Source organism: Corvus cornix, chromosome Z, assembly GCF_000738735.6.
Source record: "Corvus cornix cornix isolate S_Up_H32 chromosome Z, ASM73873v5, whole genome shotgun sequence".
Lineage (NCBI taxonomy): Eukaryota > Metazoa > Chordata > Aves > Passeriformes > Corvidae > Corvus > Corvus cornix.
Window position 1 is genome coordinate 47,429,435 of NC_046357.1, and position 18,321 is coordinate 47,447,755.

The 18,321-nt window shown below is 49.2% G+C and overlaps 1 protein-coding gene across 1 annotated transcript in view; it reads right to left on the reverse strand.

Moving 5' to 3' along the window:
- Positions 1-12,316, reverse strand: part of PRDM6 (PR/SET domain 6) — a 77,439-nt gene extending 65,123 nt beyond the window's left edge. The window contains exons 1-3 of the mRNA XM_039567790.1: positions 12,078-12,316; positions 10,898-11,431; positions 1,443-1,750 (exon numbers count right to left, since the gene is read on the reverse strand). Coding sequence (XP_039423724.1) covers positions 1,443-1,750; positions 10,898-11,423 — 834 coding nt within the window. The 5' untranslated portion in view covers positions 11,424-11,431; positions 12,078-12,316. The remainder of the gene's footprint in view (positions 1-1,442; positions 1,751-10,897; positions 11,432-12,077) is intronic.
- Between the last annotated feature and the right edge of the window lie 6,005 nt (positions 12,317-18,321).

The window sequence follows — 18,321 nt, forward strand, 5'->3', positions numbered from 1 at the left end:
ATTTGTGGATCTGGCAATCTCATTTTACAATTATATATTCTGTTAATTAGAATAGTCTAGACCATATTACCCTTCTTAACAATTAGAGCCTTCAACATCATTATGAAGTGTCACATAAAAAATGTTTGATTAGTAACATATCCCAAAATACTCTCATTACAATCACTGGGCTTTGGTAGGAACAGATTTAAATCCAAATTATCAATATCTGCTACGTAAGAAAAATTCCATCTCCACTGGAGGCAGCAGCAAAACTCCCAATCATTGCAATTTATCCAGTCCTACTGATCACATTCAGGTGTGTTTTGAGACTGATCTTTTTAATGTGAAAATCTCCTTCTTGCCACAATTACTTTTTGCATAAATACCTTGAGACAAAGACCCTGATGTATTATTTATTATTTGTTTGCATGTAGGAAAAGCACAGGAGCTCCGACTCTTCCACACCCCCAAATATCTTTCAAAGATCCATTCACTTTCACTGTACACACACTGAAGACAGCAGAAACACTATTTGCATCTTCATGGATTCCTTATATTCTGAAGACTTGGATTTGATCTGGATGAGCAAATACCACCCTCAGATCTATGGGCATATTTCTACTGACTGCCTGTAGCACTTAGTCTCGAGTCAAGCAGGGATTGCAGCTACAGAGGATGACACAGAACTAAAAAATTACTCCTTCCAGTACAAACCAAAGAAGAAATGAATGGCAAAATACTAGGAAGAGAGTAAGATGTTTCCAACACACAGGGATTATAGGTTTTCCCTTAGAGATATCACTGTTACCCTCTCTAAGACAGTGACAAATAATTAAAAAAAAAAATCTTGAGGTGTCTGAAAGTGGCTTTCACATAAAAGTACTGGAAACATTGTTAGGGGAATGCACAGTTGGTGCAGGACCAGAGCTGAACTAAACTGAATAAGCACTAACTCCTTCACTGCGCAAAGAGCCAGGCTGCAGAGTAGGGTCCTGTGGTCATTTCAGCAGCTTTTTTGGACTGGCTGGGGCCACAGCGATGGTGCAGCACTCCATCTCAACCCACATGTGCTACTCTAAAGTGATACTGCAAGTGCTGTGACCTGAGAGCTCCATCAGCTCTTGTAACTCAGGTCAAAATGTAGAAAGTACCGGGTGTTGTAAAAGCTTCAGCCTTCTCTAGTCAAGTCTCTCTACCCCACATTACAGCACCTGCAAAAGTCAGCTCTTCTTCTGCAAACAAATTGGAGCTCTGTGGTGTCCACTGGTCTCCTGGCTACTTTTGGTGCAGCAAGTCTTTTGCTTGCACTGGCTACCTTTTCAAACCTGCTAGCTCAGTTTATTTGAATTCTGGGTTTGTTTGCTTATTTTCATGGCTAGTTACGGTACTAGTACTGTATACAACTACACATTTACTTCAAAATGATCAAATTTGACACAGAAGGAAAGATGATAACTTACTTCCCAGAGATGCTGAGTGTTCCTGATGGCACCTGCTTGAACCTTCTCTGGCAAGAGCAAAATTCCTTGGAAGGGCCCAATCCAGGTGCCCTGCTGGATCCGTTGTGCCGCGCAAATGCCATAGGCCAGGCCAGGCACTGTGCTGGTGCACAGACACACTTCCCGGGGCAGGTCCCGGAGCCACTCCGGGATCTCAGGCGGAGGGGCCGCCGCGGCCACGCTGCTGGTGCCCACCAGCCGGCGCAGGGAGTGCAGGGGCCCATGCATGGGGCACTCGCCGTTGCGGTTATCAGCACACATGTCACACCCTGAGGGACAAAGAGGGAAAAACACTATCAGTACGGTGCTGCTGGCCACCACCATCACCACTGCCACAGGCCACATCACACAGATTCCTCCGCTTTTCCTGTCATCTCATGGCAGTCCAGCACTCCTGCACACCGTGCTCTTTGTGTGTTGCTCAGGCTGGTTTCTCAAATCTTAGCAAAGCCCTAAACAAGAAATTCCAAAGGCTGAGCAAAAATCCTGCAGACAATTTGCAAGCCTGGTGTATTCACAAACCTGCCAAGACTCATTTACTTTAACAATATTTTTTAAGATGAATTTTTTGACTAATATAAATAGCCTAGTTAAACCATCCCAGTGTGTTTCAGTAAGACATTTTAAAACACAGTCATAGCGCCTTACAAGTCCCTCTCAATTGCCTTACCACAGCTCAGCCCAAGGGCTTAATTGGAACAAGATTTAATTTAATCCTTATTTTCAATGAACATTCACTCTGCTTTTTACATTAACATGTGTGTGCATGCCTGTCTGTTTGGAAAATAAAATAAATAAACCAGAACCTCATGAATGACAAATTGGAGCCTGCATGCACATTTACTTTCCTAAAGACAAATCTAATCTTAAAATTGAAATTATGTAGCAAATATTACTGGTTCCTAGCACATATTTGAATTTTTTTTTATTGAATGAGAACTCATGCTCTTTGCCTATTACATGTAACTCAAGCTAGGTAAAAAAACAAAACAGCATGTATGGGTATGTGAGCAATTCCTGTGAAAAAGATCAGTTTTTAAAAATGTTGATTTCCCTAACTGTCATTAATAACGGATGATGTGTCTCTATTTTGGGAAGATCCTACCATGACTTTTCTTTTCTGACCAAAGAAAATTTTGGTGAAATGTTTCCACTGCATGCTATTCCACACACCACAAATGTACATCTTCCAGGAAAATGTTTCCTGTTCAAGAAATTAATTTCTCTGAAGATATGTTGAGTTAACATAACAATGAATCTCTTGAAATAAGTTACCATCTTCTTCACATTTCATTTTTGTAGCACAGTAAAGGTTTTCATATAAATTTAATCCAGAAATATAAAGAAAAAACCAATAATTATGGCATAGTACTCTGGTAGCAAATCCTACGTCTTTCCCCTAATAATTTTATTTACCACTCCTTATAGAAACAGAGCACAGCATTCACTACAGAAGTAGGAGTTTCTTGGTGTATGCCACAGATTCAGACTTGCTAGGTTGCCTGTAACCACAGTTTCAATTCTCAGGGGGCCTGACTCAGATGCTCTTCTTTCCAAAGTGGATGTACTGTGTATTAAGTAGGCCTCTTTCCTACAGATCCTTCAAAGGAAAACCCTCCCCTCATTTCAGCAAAAGCTGCTAAAGGATAATAAAAGATGCATCTTCAAATTATGGCTTCTGTGTGTATTCTCCAGTTTTAGACGCCCTACATAAACATTATTTCCTGTCATCCTCTTTCAGATTTTACCATAAAAAAGTGGTGCATTCAGCAACATGGAAATATTAGTAAGTTACATGCAGAAGCCAATTTCCCTCAAAATCATTGCACCTTTGGGTCTTGGAGAAAACGCATGTCTCCACCCGGTGCTCGTCTGTCCGGGTTCCCTGCCCGCAGCATCGGTGACAGATCTTAGCAGAAAGCAAGAAGACAAGCCCTGAGTTGTGCATTAGTCTGGCGGGTGCCCCTGCAGAAGGGCTGCGCACGAAACTGGCTCCAAGCCATCCATCCCTGACAGGTCCGCGCAGGAGACGGGAGGGAGAGGAGCGCCGGCCGGCACGGCAGGACAAAGCCACCTAGTGGGGACCGCGCTTACGTCGGCAGGAGCACGACTTTGGCGGGAGGATGCAATTTCGCCTTGCCCTAAGGACGTAATAATCCCTGCCGCAAAACGACTTCTGTCGGGCTAAACCGCAACTGCAGAGCGGGTTTGCTCCTCAACCGCATCAGTTAGAGGTGGATGGAGGATGGGGTTTGCAGGACTCCGGGGAAGACATTCCTGGCGAGTCCCAAGAGAAGATTGTCATGCAACAGATATTCCTACAACCGTTCTGAGGCATGATGAATAAAAGGCCTCAAGTATATGCTGGGGGGTGGGGGCAGGGGGAGGATTTCTTGGAGATTTTTTGTTATTATTTCCACAGCTAATTTGGAAAGTGAGGTATTACCACAGCATCTTTTCTTCCCTTTCCTCTTCAAAACCAGTCAAGAAATCCTGTGGTTTTGGCATACCCAAAGATGTTAGGGGCAGCACTGTGGTTTGGCACTGGAGGTCACATAGGAACGGATCTCAAACAGGAAAAGGGAAGAAAAAACCCCAAACAACAAAAAAACAAACCCACAATCCAAAACAATTTGGCAAGTGATACACTCTAAACAGATTATGGCTGAACTCTATGATCTACAGTTGGACTTGATGACTTCACAGGTACTTTCCAACACAAATTGTTCTATGATTCTATAAAATCTGGCATCTACCCATGCAAGTTAGAAAGAAAACCTCTTACAGGAAAATAGAGGGCTTAAAGAAATGATGTCTAACCATGACGTCAATTAGCACCCAGAGTAGACCCTTGAATTCTACCTGTTTGCACTGCTTTAGGGTTTTCTAGATGTGCAACTCTCCTCACAACTAGCTGATTACAATGGCTTTCTTAGAGGAACTGTATCTCTGGAGAAATTTACATTAAACATGCTAAAGTATCTTCATTACTCCAGTCAGACAATTTCAGTGACAAGTTCCAGCATCCTGCCACCGGACATATATAACTTTTCATGCACAAAAATCTGAGTTCATGCCTAGAACAAGAATTTCTTAACTTCATCCTGACAATATGTGTGCATGAGTGTGGGTTAAACATTTTATTTCTACATTTCCAAGAAAAAGAAATGAAGAAATTGACAAGGAGTATAAACAAACCCTGTGTCACTGTCATTTACTCTTACAGAAAGTCACACATGGTGATATTTATTTTCCGCTGTCCAAAAACAGTGGTAATGTCTTAATGCTTGGCAGTCACAGTATCTGATCCCCTGCTGTGTTCCTTTCCCTTTGTCCTGCCAAAGCTGAAAATTTGGAAAATGGAACATCTTCTGAAACTGTGTTGGCTAATGGCTTGTTGATGAGAAGGGAGGAATCTGTCTTTAATATTAAGCAGTACTGAAATTCTTCTTAGTTTCATGCTTTATACATTTAACTTTAGTTGTTACATAATTGTACAAATAAAATCTTAAAAAATTCTCATAAATGTTATAAGGAGTGGAAGCCATCCTAGGTATATTTTACCATGGCTGGAGTAAAAATCTACTGAGCATCTTTTGCTCTTCTGTGACTAACTTTCATGTAATACGTGGAAGCATCCATTTAAGGACCATCACTTTAAGCAGTGGATTCCTTTGCCTCAGAGGACAATGGAAGGATTTCCTTCATATGAGATTGGGAAAAAAATCAAGAACTGCAAGACTTGCACGCTATCCCGCCTCACAGCAGGATCAACAGCATAATCTTCATGTGTACTGCAGAGTACAATGTGACACACTGCACCAATGTGCCTAATAAGACATGGAAAAGGAGCGGGGGCTTGAGAGGGAGTGTTGTCCAGTGAAATCACTGGAGTCTCCAAACTGGATGGTGGCCATTATGACCCATGCCGGTGTGGGGAGTTCACGTGAAAGTGATGCTTGTACAAGTGTGAAATTTCCAGAGGATGACCACACAGGGCAACAAGGGGAGACACACTGTGCCCTTCCTCCAGTTTGGCCTCCAAGAGGAGCTGTGTGTGAGTACAGGCCTTCTCCAAGGACAGCTGAAATGGATACTTCCACTGTCTGTAACAGCATCAGTCAAGTCCCCAGTCAAGTAAAGAAGAAGCAAGGAATGTGAGAAAATTGGAGGACTTGCTGAAAATGGAAAAAAAAAGGAGGACTGCAGCCAGGGCAGAGCATGTCCTGATAAAATCCAGAGATCTAGAAGGCAAAGTCATTGGGAATACTCCATTGCAGGCCCAGATACAGCCAAACACCTTGGAAGGAGATCAGTTTCTTACTTTATACCTTCTTATTCTGAAGATAAGGAGGATTAGGGAAAGGAAGATGCAAGGAAAAGAAAATTAAAGGATTTCCTAGTGGAGCTGTTTGGCAAGGTTCTTATGGAAGGACTGCAATATGTTACTGTTTATGTGCCTCCATCAAAATGAACATAGTGTAATGCCAGTACCATAACTCCATGTGAGTACACTTAAAAGTACTAAACGTAAGCAAAAGGACATATCATTGCCCCCAAAATGTAATTTTAAACACTCACCAACATAAATAACACTACTACTGTATGCTTTAAAGCAAATCTGAAAGGAAAATGCTTTTGTCAGTTAAAACTACGGTTTAGCACGGTGTTTTTACCAGCACACCAGCTGTAACAATAAATGAAAGAAATATATTTTTTCCTTAGCAATAATATGCTTCAAAGGTGCAGTTAGACTGGATACCTGCAGTTTGCTGGTATTAAAGAAGGGTGGCCTCTGACCCTCCGCTTCATAATTCACCTCAAGCATGCAGGTATCCAGTGTAAGTGGCCATCATTTCACATGGTATTACTCACTTGCAAGTATAAATCACTACGGCTGGCCCTGCATCCCTGTCTGGGCCCGGGTACCCAGCTAAGCAGGAGGGAGGGCTGGAAGAGGCAGTACTCTTTCGTTTCCTGAGGACTGGAGCTTTCCAGAGAAGTACGGTCTCCCTTAATACTTCAGTTTCCTCATCGATGAGCTGGTATTCCTTTTGCCGAATTATTGGCAGCTTCTTGCAGACTGCCTGACTGGAGGCAGACCTTTGTGGGGACGAAACACAGATGCTCTTTCCCGTCGGGTGCCCTGCATTTATTTAGTTATTTAGTTATTTATTCTAAATACTCGTTGCAGAGAGCGGGACCAAGCTCAGCCCGCTGACCCACGGCCGTCACCGCGTTCCGGACGGCCGTCACCGCGTTCCGGACACCCGACCTCCTCTCTGGCCGGGCTGTTTCGCCCTCGCTCTCCCTCGCCGCTCCCCGCGGGGCGCAGAGGAGGCGAGCGGAGCCCCGCCGGCGGCACGGGCGCTGTTTCCGCACCAGCGCGTGAGCTGCCGCGGGGTCCGAGCCTCCCGGTCGGGGGTCAGGCACATCCCGCGCCAGCTCCTCTGTGGAAGATGTTTGAGGGCCCGCCTAGGTGCCCTGGGGTGGGTCAGGGGACCCGCCTCGCCTGCGGAGAGGCTTTCAGGTTATTCTTAAGAGGCGAGTGGGGGGCGGCTTGAGAGGCGGGTTTGGTTTTCCCTGCCTTCTACCGTAGATATGAATGAATTAAATTTCCGTGTCAGGTATGAGAAGGGTAGGAGAATATTGTGTGTAGATAAACCTTGCCACCCTCTGCCCCTGAGAGACCCCCATATACAATGTAGAGATGATGAATTGTCTCTAGGAGAGGAGATCGAAGTTCAGTCCGCACCGGCTCCACTCTCTCCTACAAAACTATAGGGCAATTAATTGTGGCTTGTCCCCTCATCCTTCATCTCCTGGTGGCACATATCGATGGAGATTACTGCTGATGGACCATTTTATCACCCTAAATAAACAGTCACCACCTTCTCTAACCTCAATCTAATGTATGGCTATCTGCTATGTTTAAGGGTGCTGGGTAACTAATGATGTAAAATAGCTAAATCATACAGGTTACCAGCAGTCTAGAGAAAAAAAAAAGTCCAAATATTTTCCACACCGATCCACTTCACAGCATGTTATATATACACTGTCTCCCCATAAATTGAATGGGAAAAGGCGTGCAAAGTGCTTGGTCGCCTGACACTTCAGTTTTACACAGCGTATTTATTACAGTGGCAGGTTGGTGCTTTCTGGCGAAGGTGGAGGAGTCTCAGAGTTCTCAGTGCGGAAGCGTCTCCCCAGAAGCTAGGGGCAAGCCTCCAAGGGAACAAGGCGGCCCCGCAGCCCCCCGACTCACCCTAGGAGATCTCCTCCTGGCCGCTCGAGCGCCCCTCCCCCAGCGCCCAGAAACACCCTCATCCTTCCAGATTCAAGGCTGGGAAGCAAGCGGTCCCCAGCCGCCTGCCACATTATCAGGGCTTTAACATAATCCCCTTTACTTCCCTGGGAGTAAAGACTACAGGGCCCTAATTAGGGTTTTGTTTCTTGATTGCTTTTTTAATTATTATTTTTGCCTAGCTAACCCCCTTTCAATTTAAAACAATTGCATACAGACGCTTAACCCACAGCTCCTAGGCGGCCCTCGCCCCCCTCCCTCGCCCAAGACCGTGCCATACTCATTGATATTTGACGATCAAGGCGTGTGTCTGTGGGGAAACCGCCGCCCATCCATCTTCCCGCGGCGGCCGCCCGGCGCCGGGCGCTGGGGAGCGGGGCCGGGCAGGGTGCCGGGCGGCCGGGAGCGCCTCGGCCGCCGCTCGGGCTACCCCGGCGAGCCCGGCCGCCGCCCCTGGCCCACCGCGACCCAGCACAGGGGCCGGGATACACCCGAAGTTCGCCGGCCCCTCTCCCGAGAGGGTCGGACCTGCCGCGGAGGGGCGACACGCGGGGAAGAGGGGATGCTCGAGGTGGAGAGAGAGAGGCGTAATATTTGGGAAAGTAGGAGAGACGGGGCACTCCCTCGGTTGGTGAAGGAGGTACAGCTAAGATTAGAGCCCGGGAAGCAGGCGGAGGCCTGCTGGGCCGGGCAGAAGAGGCGGCGGACGCCCCCGCTCCGGGGAGGGGATTGATCCCGGCGGGTGGCTGTCTGTGGCAGGCTGGAGAGAGCCCGCCCGTCTCGAGGTCTCGGTGGGGCTGTCCGGCGATGGAAGTGCAGCAAGTAAGTACAACTCAAACTAAAGTAGACGGCTCCTCATCTCATCCGCAGCCCCCCACCTTCTTCCCTTCAAACGGACAGAGGGTGGGAGTGATGCGGAACGGGGAGTGAGGTTGCGAGTCAAGGCAGCTGGAAATCCAGTCTGCCCACGGACCCTAGCGTGACCCCGGCGGCGCTCGAGGAGCCGCGCAGGGGCAGCCAGGCCCGTGCCCTGCAGCTTGTTCCCTTGGTCGTGAGAGTGCTCGGAGTGCGTGGCACGGCACAGGCTGTAGTTGCCGAACTCTTTCTTCACTTACAGTTTACTTTTTTCTTTATTTTTTTTTTTAAGCATGAGTTGCCCAAAGCAACTGCGCTTGGTCCCAGAAGACTGAAACACTCGCGTTGAAAGTTTCGCTCAGAGGCACCTAATAACCGCTGGAGCGAAAGCCGCCCTGTAAACAAGTAAATTATATGAATGTTTAGGTCTAACTGAAGAAAAGAAAAGAAAAAAGAAAAAAAAAAAAAAAAAAAATGGGCGAGACGGCGCTGGCTGTCCCCTGCCCGTCCTTCCGACGGCGACGGCTGCCCTGTCACAGCCGGACGCGATTCACAAGCGTCCTTCCCTCAATCGACGCGTTTGTCTTCCCGAATCCACCTTTAATATCGCAGTCGGGAAGAAATTATTCAGGCTTCGCCTGCGACTCTGCGGGGTGCTATTATTCCACTCACTCCTTAAAAATGTTTCCCCCCTAAACCGCTTTTTAATATTCCTTTCTCCTTTTAAAACCTTTACCCTTTAGATTTACAGAGCGGCCCCGAGCAGCAAAACATGTATTGTCTGAACGGTTCGGTTGTGGATTAGAAGTGCATTTCGGATTCCACTTTCTGCATGTAATTTATAACGTCACGTTTTCTTCGCCCAAGAATACAAAATACTTGAACAGGTTTCACTACAGGGTAAAACCAAGCATGAGGAAGTCTCTCAAAATAAAGTCGACGTCCAGTATAGAAGATATGCAACGTTAAGAAGGCGGGAAAATCTCCACCAAACTCCGACTCAACTTTCCTCTCGCACATATGCACAGCGCTTAAGACTATGCTAGCATCCACGCAGTTTAATTAATACACGACAGAGTGTCATGGAAACTTTCAAAACAAGCTCCACATCTGAAATTAAATTAAACGAACCCGCGTTTTTCTTGGGTGTGTGTTTAAGGATTGCTGGTTTGGGGTATCGTTTGTCTGTTCAACAGCCTTCCTTAAATAGACATTTGGGGAGTGGTGGTTGAGAAGAACAACAAAAATAAAGAGTTTTTTAAAAACTTAGGATAAAAGAGAGTGTTTGAAACAATAATAATTAAAAAAAAAGTGCACGCGCTGAAGCCATGTGTTTTAACAGGGACAGATCCGTGTGCTCTGAATGTTAGTTATAAAACTGATAAACTAATAGGAGTTCATATAGTTCTTTTCACCCCGTGAATTTCCTCGGTGGGGTCGTATTGATAGAAACAGGAAAAAAGGACAGACAGAACCAGTTGCTGAAATTACAAACCTCTCATTCATACAGATGTTTAATAATAGGGGCGCCCCCTCCTCCCCCCCAAAAAACCCCTCCCAACTGTGTAATTGGCAACAGCAGTATTAAACTCTTTCTTACCACCAAGTCCTAAATTAATTCTGACACTCAAGCAGACTTTTCGTCTAGAAAATCAGCTTTTCTCTCTAAATTACCATGTCCTGCTTTTCCGTAGGGGTGAAAACTAAAACCAGCTAGGTGTTAACGAGGTCTGAAAGGAAACGATACTCCGAGATAAGGAAGAGGAAAACTTTGCCCTAGACCATCTGATGAAAACTGCAACTTTTACCCTTCCCAGCTCGGAGGAGTAATTGATTTCTGGGTATTCAGCGAAGCCTGGACTTTCCAGGCAGGAATGGAATGGGACACACAAGACGAGAAAGGACCAGCTTTGTAGCTAGCTGCCCTGAACCATTGCTGAATCCTTTCTTCTAAGCAAAGCTCCGAAAGAAATCTACCCCCACCACAGCCTTTCCGGTGAAGCATGCCTTCCAGGGAAGGACCCGGTTTTCAGATGAGAAAAACTGCTACTGAAGGGTTGCCGCCCGTCCCCTGAAAGCACTGGTAAAAACACAAAAACTAAAGGGAGGGAAGGGCAAGATTGAGGATGCTCCTCGTGGAGGGAGAGCGGCAGGCACCAACTGCGGTCCCCAGCCTGGAGAGTCCCCGGGCTGGCCCCGTGCGGGGAGAAGCGGAGGGTGAGGGGTGGAAGACTGCGAGAAGGGGCACGATACGTACGGTTGTTGGGGTCGCTGGTGTGCTGGTTCAGGGGGATGATCTCCATGCGCTGCTGCCCGTACAGGTAGTAGTCCAGCTCCTCGGCCGTGCATCGGTACCGAGCGGCACCACGGTCGCCGCATTTGCCGCCGCCGCTGCCGGCCCCGCACAAATCCTTGCCCTGCAGGGGAGCGGGCGCTCCCCCGGCCGGGAGCTCCGAGCTCTGCAGCGGGCCGAAGACAGGGAGCTGGGTCACAGGCAGGGAGGTCAGGCCAGCCAGGGAAGCGGCCGCAGCAGCCACGCACGAGGAGGTGGAGGAGGAAGACGGAGTGGACGAGGAAGAGGAGGAGGAGGCGGAGGAGAGGGAGGTCGGGCGCTGGCGGAGGCTGTCAGCCGAGGGCTCGGCTCTCTCGGGCGGCTGGAGCTGGGCGAGGGGCCCGCTGCTTTTGAGCTGGCTGCTCTGCGGGAAAAGCTGCTGCCAGTGCTGCAGATAGGCGGGATCCACCTTCAGGAACGCGGATCCGCCGGGGTCGCCGGGCTTCAGCATCGCTCTGCCTGTGGAGCGGGGAGGAAGGGGACAGAGGTGTGAGACCCCCGCCCCGCCCCGGCAGGGCCGCCCCGACCCCGCGGTCGGACACAGGCTCGGACACGGTGGGCCACGCGTGGGCTCTGTGCCGCGGCTGTGCGGGATCGGCGGCAGGACCGTGCGTCTGTCGCTTCCCCTGCCCGTGGCCAGGCTCGGCAGGAGAAAACCTCGTCCCGAAAAGCCCCAGGACGAGAAACGTGGTGGCCGGGGTGACAAGGCTGTCCCCGGGTGCCCGCCCCGGAGCACGGGCAGGAGGCGGGCGGTGGCGGGCAGCCCCTTACGCCGGCCCGCGGCCGGAGAGCCCCCCCGCCGCCCCGCAGGGCGCACAGCTCACCCCGTCCCCGGCTCACGCACTGTCTTCCCCTTTCATTCCCTTCCCTCTCTCCGCGGAAGCAAACAACTCTCTGCTGACAACAGGGAGGAGGAGGAGGAGGAGGAGGCGGAGGAAAGTTCAGTCATATGCACACACGCGCGGGTTTCTCCTCTCCGGCCTCTGCTGCTTTCCACACGGGCGCTTACAGGCGGAGGGCGCGGGCCGGCAGTGCCCTGCCCCCGAGCGAAGGTGCCCCGTCCTGTCGGGCAAGTCGGAGGGGCCCCGGCCAGGGTCTGCCTTACCTGAGTGGGGTGAGCGCTGCTGCGCGGGTGGCGTGCGAAAGTGTCGGCTGCCCCGGGAGCCTTCGAGCCGGACAGCGGCTGGGACCGAAGATTTCTCTGGTCTTTGTCCACGCGGGAGCGGGGTGATCCTCCTCCAGGTGCCGGGGACCGGCGGGCCGGCTAGCTGCGAGCCGCCGGGCTCCCTCTGCCGTGGCTGCGCATCGCAGTCGCGGCCGGGCGCTCGGCTCGGCTCTGGCAGGCTCTGGGCGAGACACGTGGGTTTTACGACAGCGCAAAATACAAGTGTGTGTGGTGTGTACGAGAGGGAGGGGAGGGATCGGGAAGTTACCAGCGAGTCTGTGTGCAGAGCTCTTTTTTTGGCAACTTCCCCCACTTTGTTCCTTGCTCAACTTTTAAAGGTGCCCCTTTCTTCCTTTCCCTCCTTTCCCTCCCTCCCACCCTCCAGCCTTCTACCTCTCTCCCTCTCCCCAGATTCTCTCCCTCCCTCTCTCCAGTTTCCCTCCCACTCTCTCTCTCTCTCCCCCCCCCCCCGCCCCCCCCTCCAGCTCCAAGCACAATCGCCCCGGAAAGAGCTGGGCTTTTGGTTTTTATTCTGACGGGAGGGGAGCGATGGCCCGGCGCCCTCCCGAGAGGGATCCGCGCCGCTGCGTCGACCCCAGTGCCGAGCTGCGGGAGCTCCGGGCCCGCCGGCCCAAGAGCCTTGCACCCAGCCAGCGTCCCGTTAGCTCTGCTATTGCCTCACTTGCTTTTTACCCCTCGGGGGTTAGAGTGGATTTTAGACACCTTCCCGACCTGTCCTCATACTGTCTCAGCTAGTTTACTCAACATGTCTGCTGGGATGACATGCCTCCCTTTCCCCTCGGCTACCTGAGACCAGTCCTAGCACAGCTGAGGGAACCCACCGCCCCAGAGTTTCTCCTTCCTCAGACCTTGCACCCTCGAGCACCACTAGGATGCCTCACTCCTGCTCTTTGTACTAGGTTACAGCGCAGTGCAATAAGTATGCCAGAGGGAGATGCAACCTGTGGTGAGAAACTCCTCATCTGTAGCGACTTTTCGTCCTCACTTTGCTTAGAAATTTGCGTTTCCCGCCCCGCTGCTCAGTTGTTGAGCTCACATATCAGTGAGTATTTAACAGGTTTGGGGCTGTTTTTCAGTTTCTTTCCTACACCTTATGAAAAAGCAGACAAGAAGTATAATCTCTTAGGTATATCGCACTTACATAGTATGCCTTGCGTTTAGGACAAAATACACAAACTGTTTATCTTACCAAAACATCTCTCTAGTGTCAGAAGAGCCCTCGTAGACAGGTGTTATGCTTACAATGAATGCACAATTGCATGCAAACATAAGTGTGAGCGTGTAAAATGTTTTCACCATTCTTCACACCCTATTTCTAGGTTTTTTTCTTTCCCACCCTTCATTCTCGCAGAGCCTGGGAAAGCTGCTGCTGTTTAGACTTCGTCTGTGTCTAAGGCAGAACATTTTAACACAAATTTGAACAGGGTTGGGGCAAAAAATGTTTTGACTGGCGTCATTTTGACAAGGTCATCCGTCATCTGCGCTACAGATTGATAACACCTAAATTAAAGGCAAACACGAGTAGGAACCCCCCCAAATGCCATTTCTAGGGGTTATAAAGTTGGGGATAAAAGCCTTCTTTAGGTCTTTGATCAATTCCATTGTGCAATATGTAATAATTTTCATCCCTCTAGCTCTAATAATCCTCTTTCTGAAGTTCTGCAGCGCTACCGCAGAGGGACAGAGGTGCGAGCTGGGAGTCTGTCCACACCGTCGCTGGCGGGCGCACAGCACAGTGTTGGGTACACTGACAGTGGGCGCACTTGGTTTTCTCTGTTTTCACTGCATTAATACAATGTCTCGTCCCTAGCCAGCTCCTTCCTGGTCAGGATTTTATTCCGCCCCATCCGATTCTTTCAACTTTTTTTTTTTTTTTTTTTTTTTTAACATGCTCATCTGTGCTATGGGTTGTTTTCCTTACTGGACTTCTTTTGAAAATACTGAATTGCTTTTAGTGGTAGCAATCTCTAAGAATTCGTTTCGCTCTAGAAAACGTGATGAAGTAGAGGAAAGATCGTAACTAATGGACTTAAGTACATTGTCAGTACCCGCATTTGCTTCGAGTTGTTAACAGAAGTATTCCATGCGGGTTCATATTCAGGAGTACTTCAATCTGTTGGTTTTGGCATTTTTTTAACAGACAGAAAAGTAGCGCTTTGAGCGATCAAGGTGGCAGAATGAAATGTGTAGGCTCCCTTGACACCTCGGGACCCTGCCGAACCGGAGGAAAGGAAGAAAGAAGGCTCGTCGTCTCCGCCGGTCCTCAGGCCGGCCGGGCGGCAGGGAGGGAGCTGGTCCCCTCAGCAGCCTGGGTCCGCGCCCCTGGCTCTGCCCGCGGGTCCGGGTCGGTCACTCACTCGGGCGGGGGCGGCGGGGGCCGGCGGACACACTGCCCCTTGTCATTTCGCTTTCTTCCTCAGCGACAAGAACTCCCGCTGCGCCGGGTCCCCTCGACCTAGGGCGGGAAAGGAGGAGAGCGCCCGCGGGAAGGTCGGTGGAGCAGCGGGTCAGAGCGGGTGCCGAGCGGCGGCCGAGCAGAGCGGGGCTCCCCGCGCCGGGCCGGCCGGAGAGGGAGCGGCTTGTCTCGCCAGGGCAGAGGACGGCTTCTCGCCCAGCCTCACCAAAAAACATCGCCGCTCCCGGCCCCCTCACTCCCTCGGGAAGAGTAGAGCAGGCAGATCCGCCAGCAGGGCTCCCATCCCTGAACCTGAGCCTCCCCGGGGTGACTTTAGCCAGCCCTGACCTCTGGTCTCTCTTCCCCAGGCAGAGCGGTTTGTGCGCGTCCCTCCTATCTCTCCCGAGTTGGTCTATTTGTCACTATTTCTTCGGTTTGCTTTTGATGTGAGGTTTTTTTTTAAAAATAATTTTTAAAAATTATTTTATTTTTTACTCCTGGATGTAAAGATGAGAGGGAAAAAAGAAAGGAGGCTTTAACTACTGCCATCTCCTTCCTCTTCTCTCTGGCTTTTTCCATTATTTAGAGGACGAGTGCTGAAACAAATCACATTGACCGTTTAGAAGGCGATCAAACCTTTATAAAAATCCATCGCCTACGGATCGATTGGTGAATATTTGCTAGGAATTTGTTCAAAAGAAATAAATAAGGAGGGTAAGTGTATTAAATGCAAAGGGGGAACACGGTGGTGTTTTTCTTCATTGATTAATGACCTCTAAAATAAAACAAGTGGGAAGAGGAGCCAAGATCGATAAATTAACTACCCAAATTCATCATTTTCCCTGCGATTGGTTTTGTTTTGTTTTGTTTTTTCCTTTTAGGGTGTTTGGTTGGGGTTTTGTGTGGGGCTTTGTGGGGTTTTTTGGTTGGTTGCATTTTGTTCTGAAAACAACACGTATGAAGGATGCCCTTCTCTTTGGAAACTCTAAGGCTTTATTTTAGACTTGGGTTATAAAAGGGAACTAAACCCCTTTTAGAAAGGGATTGAATCGGGGACACCCTATCTGATTTCGTTTGACACACAATTAAAAAGTTTGCCTTTCATATTAATTAATTCTCCTGATCTGGGGAAGACAAATGGTCGGTTACCTCTGACAGGAGTCCGATAAAGGATTCAGCAGCTTTCCTTCTTGCCCTAGGCGTCTCCTCATTCCAGTTTTAAGGTCACGAGCGGCCGAGTTAATAATTCATTAATATAGACATTTATTCAGATGGGATTCACGGGGAATCGCTCTCCCCTACATCTCACCGTTCGGATTCCAGATCCTCTCGAAGAGAAGAAGAGGGGGAGGAGAAGGGCTGGAGGAAGGCTCTACACAATGACTCTACCCGGACCTATTTCTACACACGTGTTTAAAACGTGGTGCTCCCACCGCGAGCCTTGCCAGGGCTCAGGCGGGCGCCGCTCCCCAGGCCCCAGCGGCGGCCGCGGCCAGGCCGGCCTGGCGGCACCCGCCGCCTCCCGAGCCTTTCCCGAGCTGAAGCCAGGCACTGCCCTCCCCCTTCTACTTCCCCGGAACCAGCAAGCGGCCGAAGCGCGGCAAGAGTCGGTGAAATTGCCCGAAAAAGCCGCCGGCAGCACGCCCCGGGGTCGGGCACGGGGCGCGGCGCAGAGAGGGGTCTCAGCCGGGTCTCAGCCGGGGTTCTCTGAGGAGGTCTCCGCAGGGGTCTCTGCCGGGGTCGCTGCCGGGAGCCGCGCCCGGCGCGTCCGCGGGCGCTGCAGAGGCCGGGAGGAGCCCCCGGGGGGCGCTGCCGAGGCCGCGGCAGGGCGGGGCGGGCTGGGGTCGCTGCCGCCGCCGCTGCGAGAGCCCCCCGGGCCCTGGGGTGTCCGTCCGAGCGGCTCGGGACCGGCGCCCGGCCCCGCCGTGTGACACGGCCGACGCCGCCCTGCTGCCCCACGACACGGAACTGTGTCTCTTCCGTGGGAGCAGGTAGTGAGGGACTGGCCGAGGGGGTCTGCTGCGGGGAAGAAAGGAAAACACCTGGCCACGTGGAATTGGACAGCGACTGTTAAATGATTTGGCAATGGCCACGAGGCAGATGCCAGCCAGATCCATAATGACTTTCTGCCACTATTGACCTGATACGGATGTGAACTAGTGACCCTTGGGGCGAAATGCGCTATAGTCTATTACCAATTCCCCCCAGCCACCAAATCCTCCACACAGACAGATTCAAATATTTATGCCCATCAACAAAACAAACTCTGCTCCATGCAAAGCACACTGCAGATGGGATGAGAAAAGGAATTCTCAGTTGTAAAGACCAAGTAAAAATAAATCAAGTCATGGCATGAAGAAGGTTGCCACAACAAATTTGGGTTAAATTCATTCCTACTTTCACACAGAACCCATCTGACATAATTCTCAATTATTTGAGAATTATATAGCGGGTTTTTGTTGGTTTTGTTTGTTTTTTTTTTTCCTTTTATTTTCCTTTTAAAACCCAGTGTTCAATCTGTAATGCAGTACCTCAGTGTGGTTTTCCAGATAGGATTCTAGAACTTAAAATCTATTCTCTGGGTAATAACAGGATTAATAGGCAGAATACTTTAATCACCTCTGACATTTTTAAGCCCAACTTTTGTGGGTTTTTTGATTTTTGCAGCCTGAGTGCACACTCTCGCATGTACTTCAATCAACAATTTTTAAAAAAAAGTGTAAGGGAGCAGCCTGAAAGGCAGACCTCCTTTAAAATCCCTGATGTCAAGCCTACCAAAACAAAGTGAGTCAACATTTTGAACGCAACTCTGGGTGGCTGCTTCAAGCAGCAAAACAGTCTAGAGAGTCTAGAGCAAAACCGTCTTTACCTAAAAATAGCTCTCAGAAATACAGAATCTATTAAATATGATTCTTTGAATGTGACATAAGAAGGTCTGGAAAAAACTGGCATAATATTTGCAGAAATAAATGGATATTATGGGGTTTCTTTCCAATTTTGGCATAGGATTGTAATCGTGACTCAATGTTTTGAACAGAAAAATCTCACATTTTATGTTTTCCATTTAAGTGCTTTTTCAAAACTTATACTTTTCTAACAGATTTGTCTAGGCCTGAACTCCAGTAGTTTGTTTTGGTGGGGGTTTTTTGGGGGTGGAGAGGGGTTGGTTTTTTCATTTGGTTTGGTTTTTCTTGCTTTGTTTTGTTGTGTTGCTTTTTTTTTTCTTTATAAATCACCAGTGAAACTACTGATGGGGAAAGGAAAAGACTGACAGTCCCAGGGAAAAAAAGTCCAAAGCAGGGATTGTGTCTTCCTGTGCTTTGTGTACCATGTGGTAAAAGGCTGCAGGTATAATTCTAAAATATCTGCCCTGCCAACGTTCACTGGATGTTCTTACTGGACTATGTCTGGTAGATTACCTTTTGCTTAAAATAAGACCATGTGTCAAACTAACTTCAGTAAGTCAGATTCTTGAATACAAGAATTGTTCATTCTGACACCATTATTCAGGAATAGCCCTCTTGTTTTTTATGGTTTAATCCCAGCCAGCAGCCACTCGGGCCTCCCTCACCAGCGGGATTAAGGAGAGAATGGGAAGGGTAAAAGCCAGAAAACTCATGGTTTGAGATAAAGACAGTTTAATACGGAAAGCAAAAGCCATGCACACAAGCAAAGCAAACCAAGGAATTATTTCACTGCTTCCCATGGGCAGCCATCTGCAGGAGAGTAGGACACTTAAAGGTGACTTTGGAAGACAAATGCCATCAC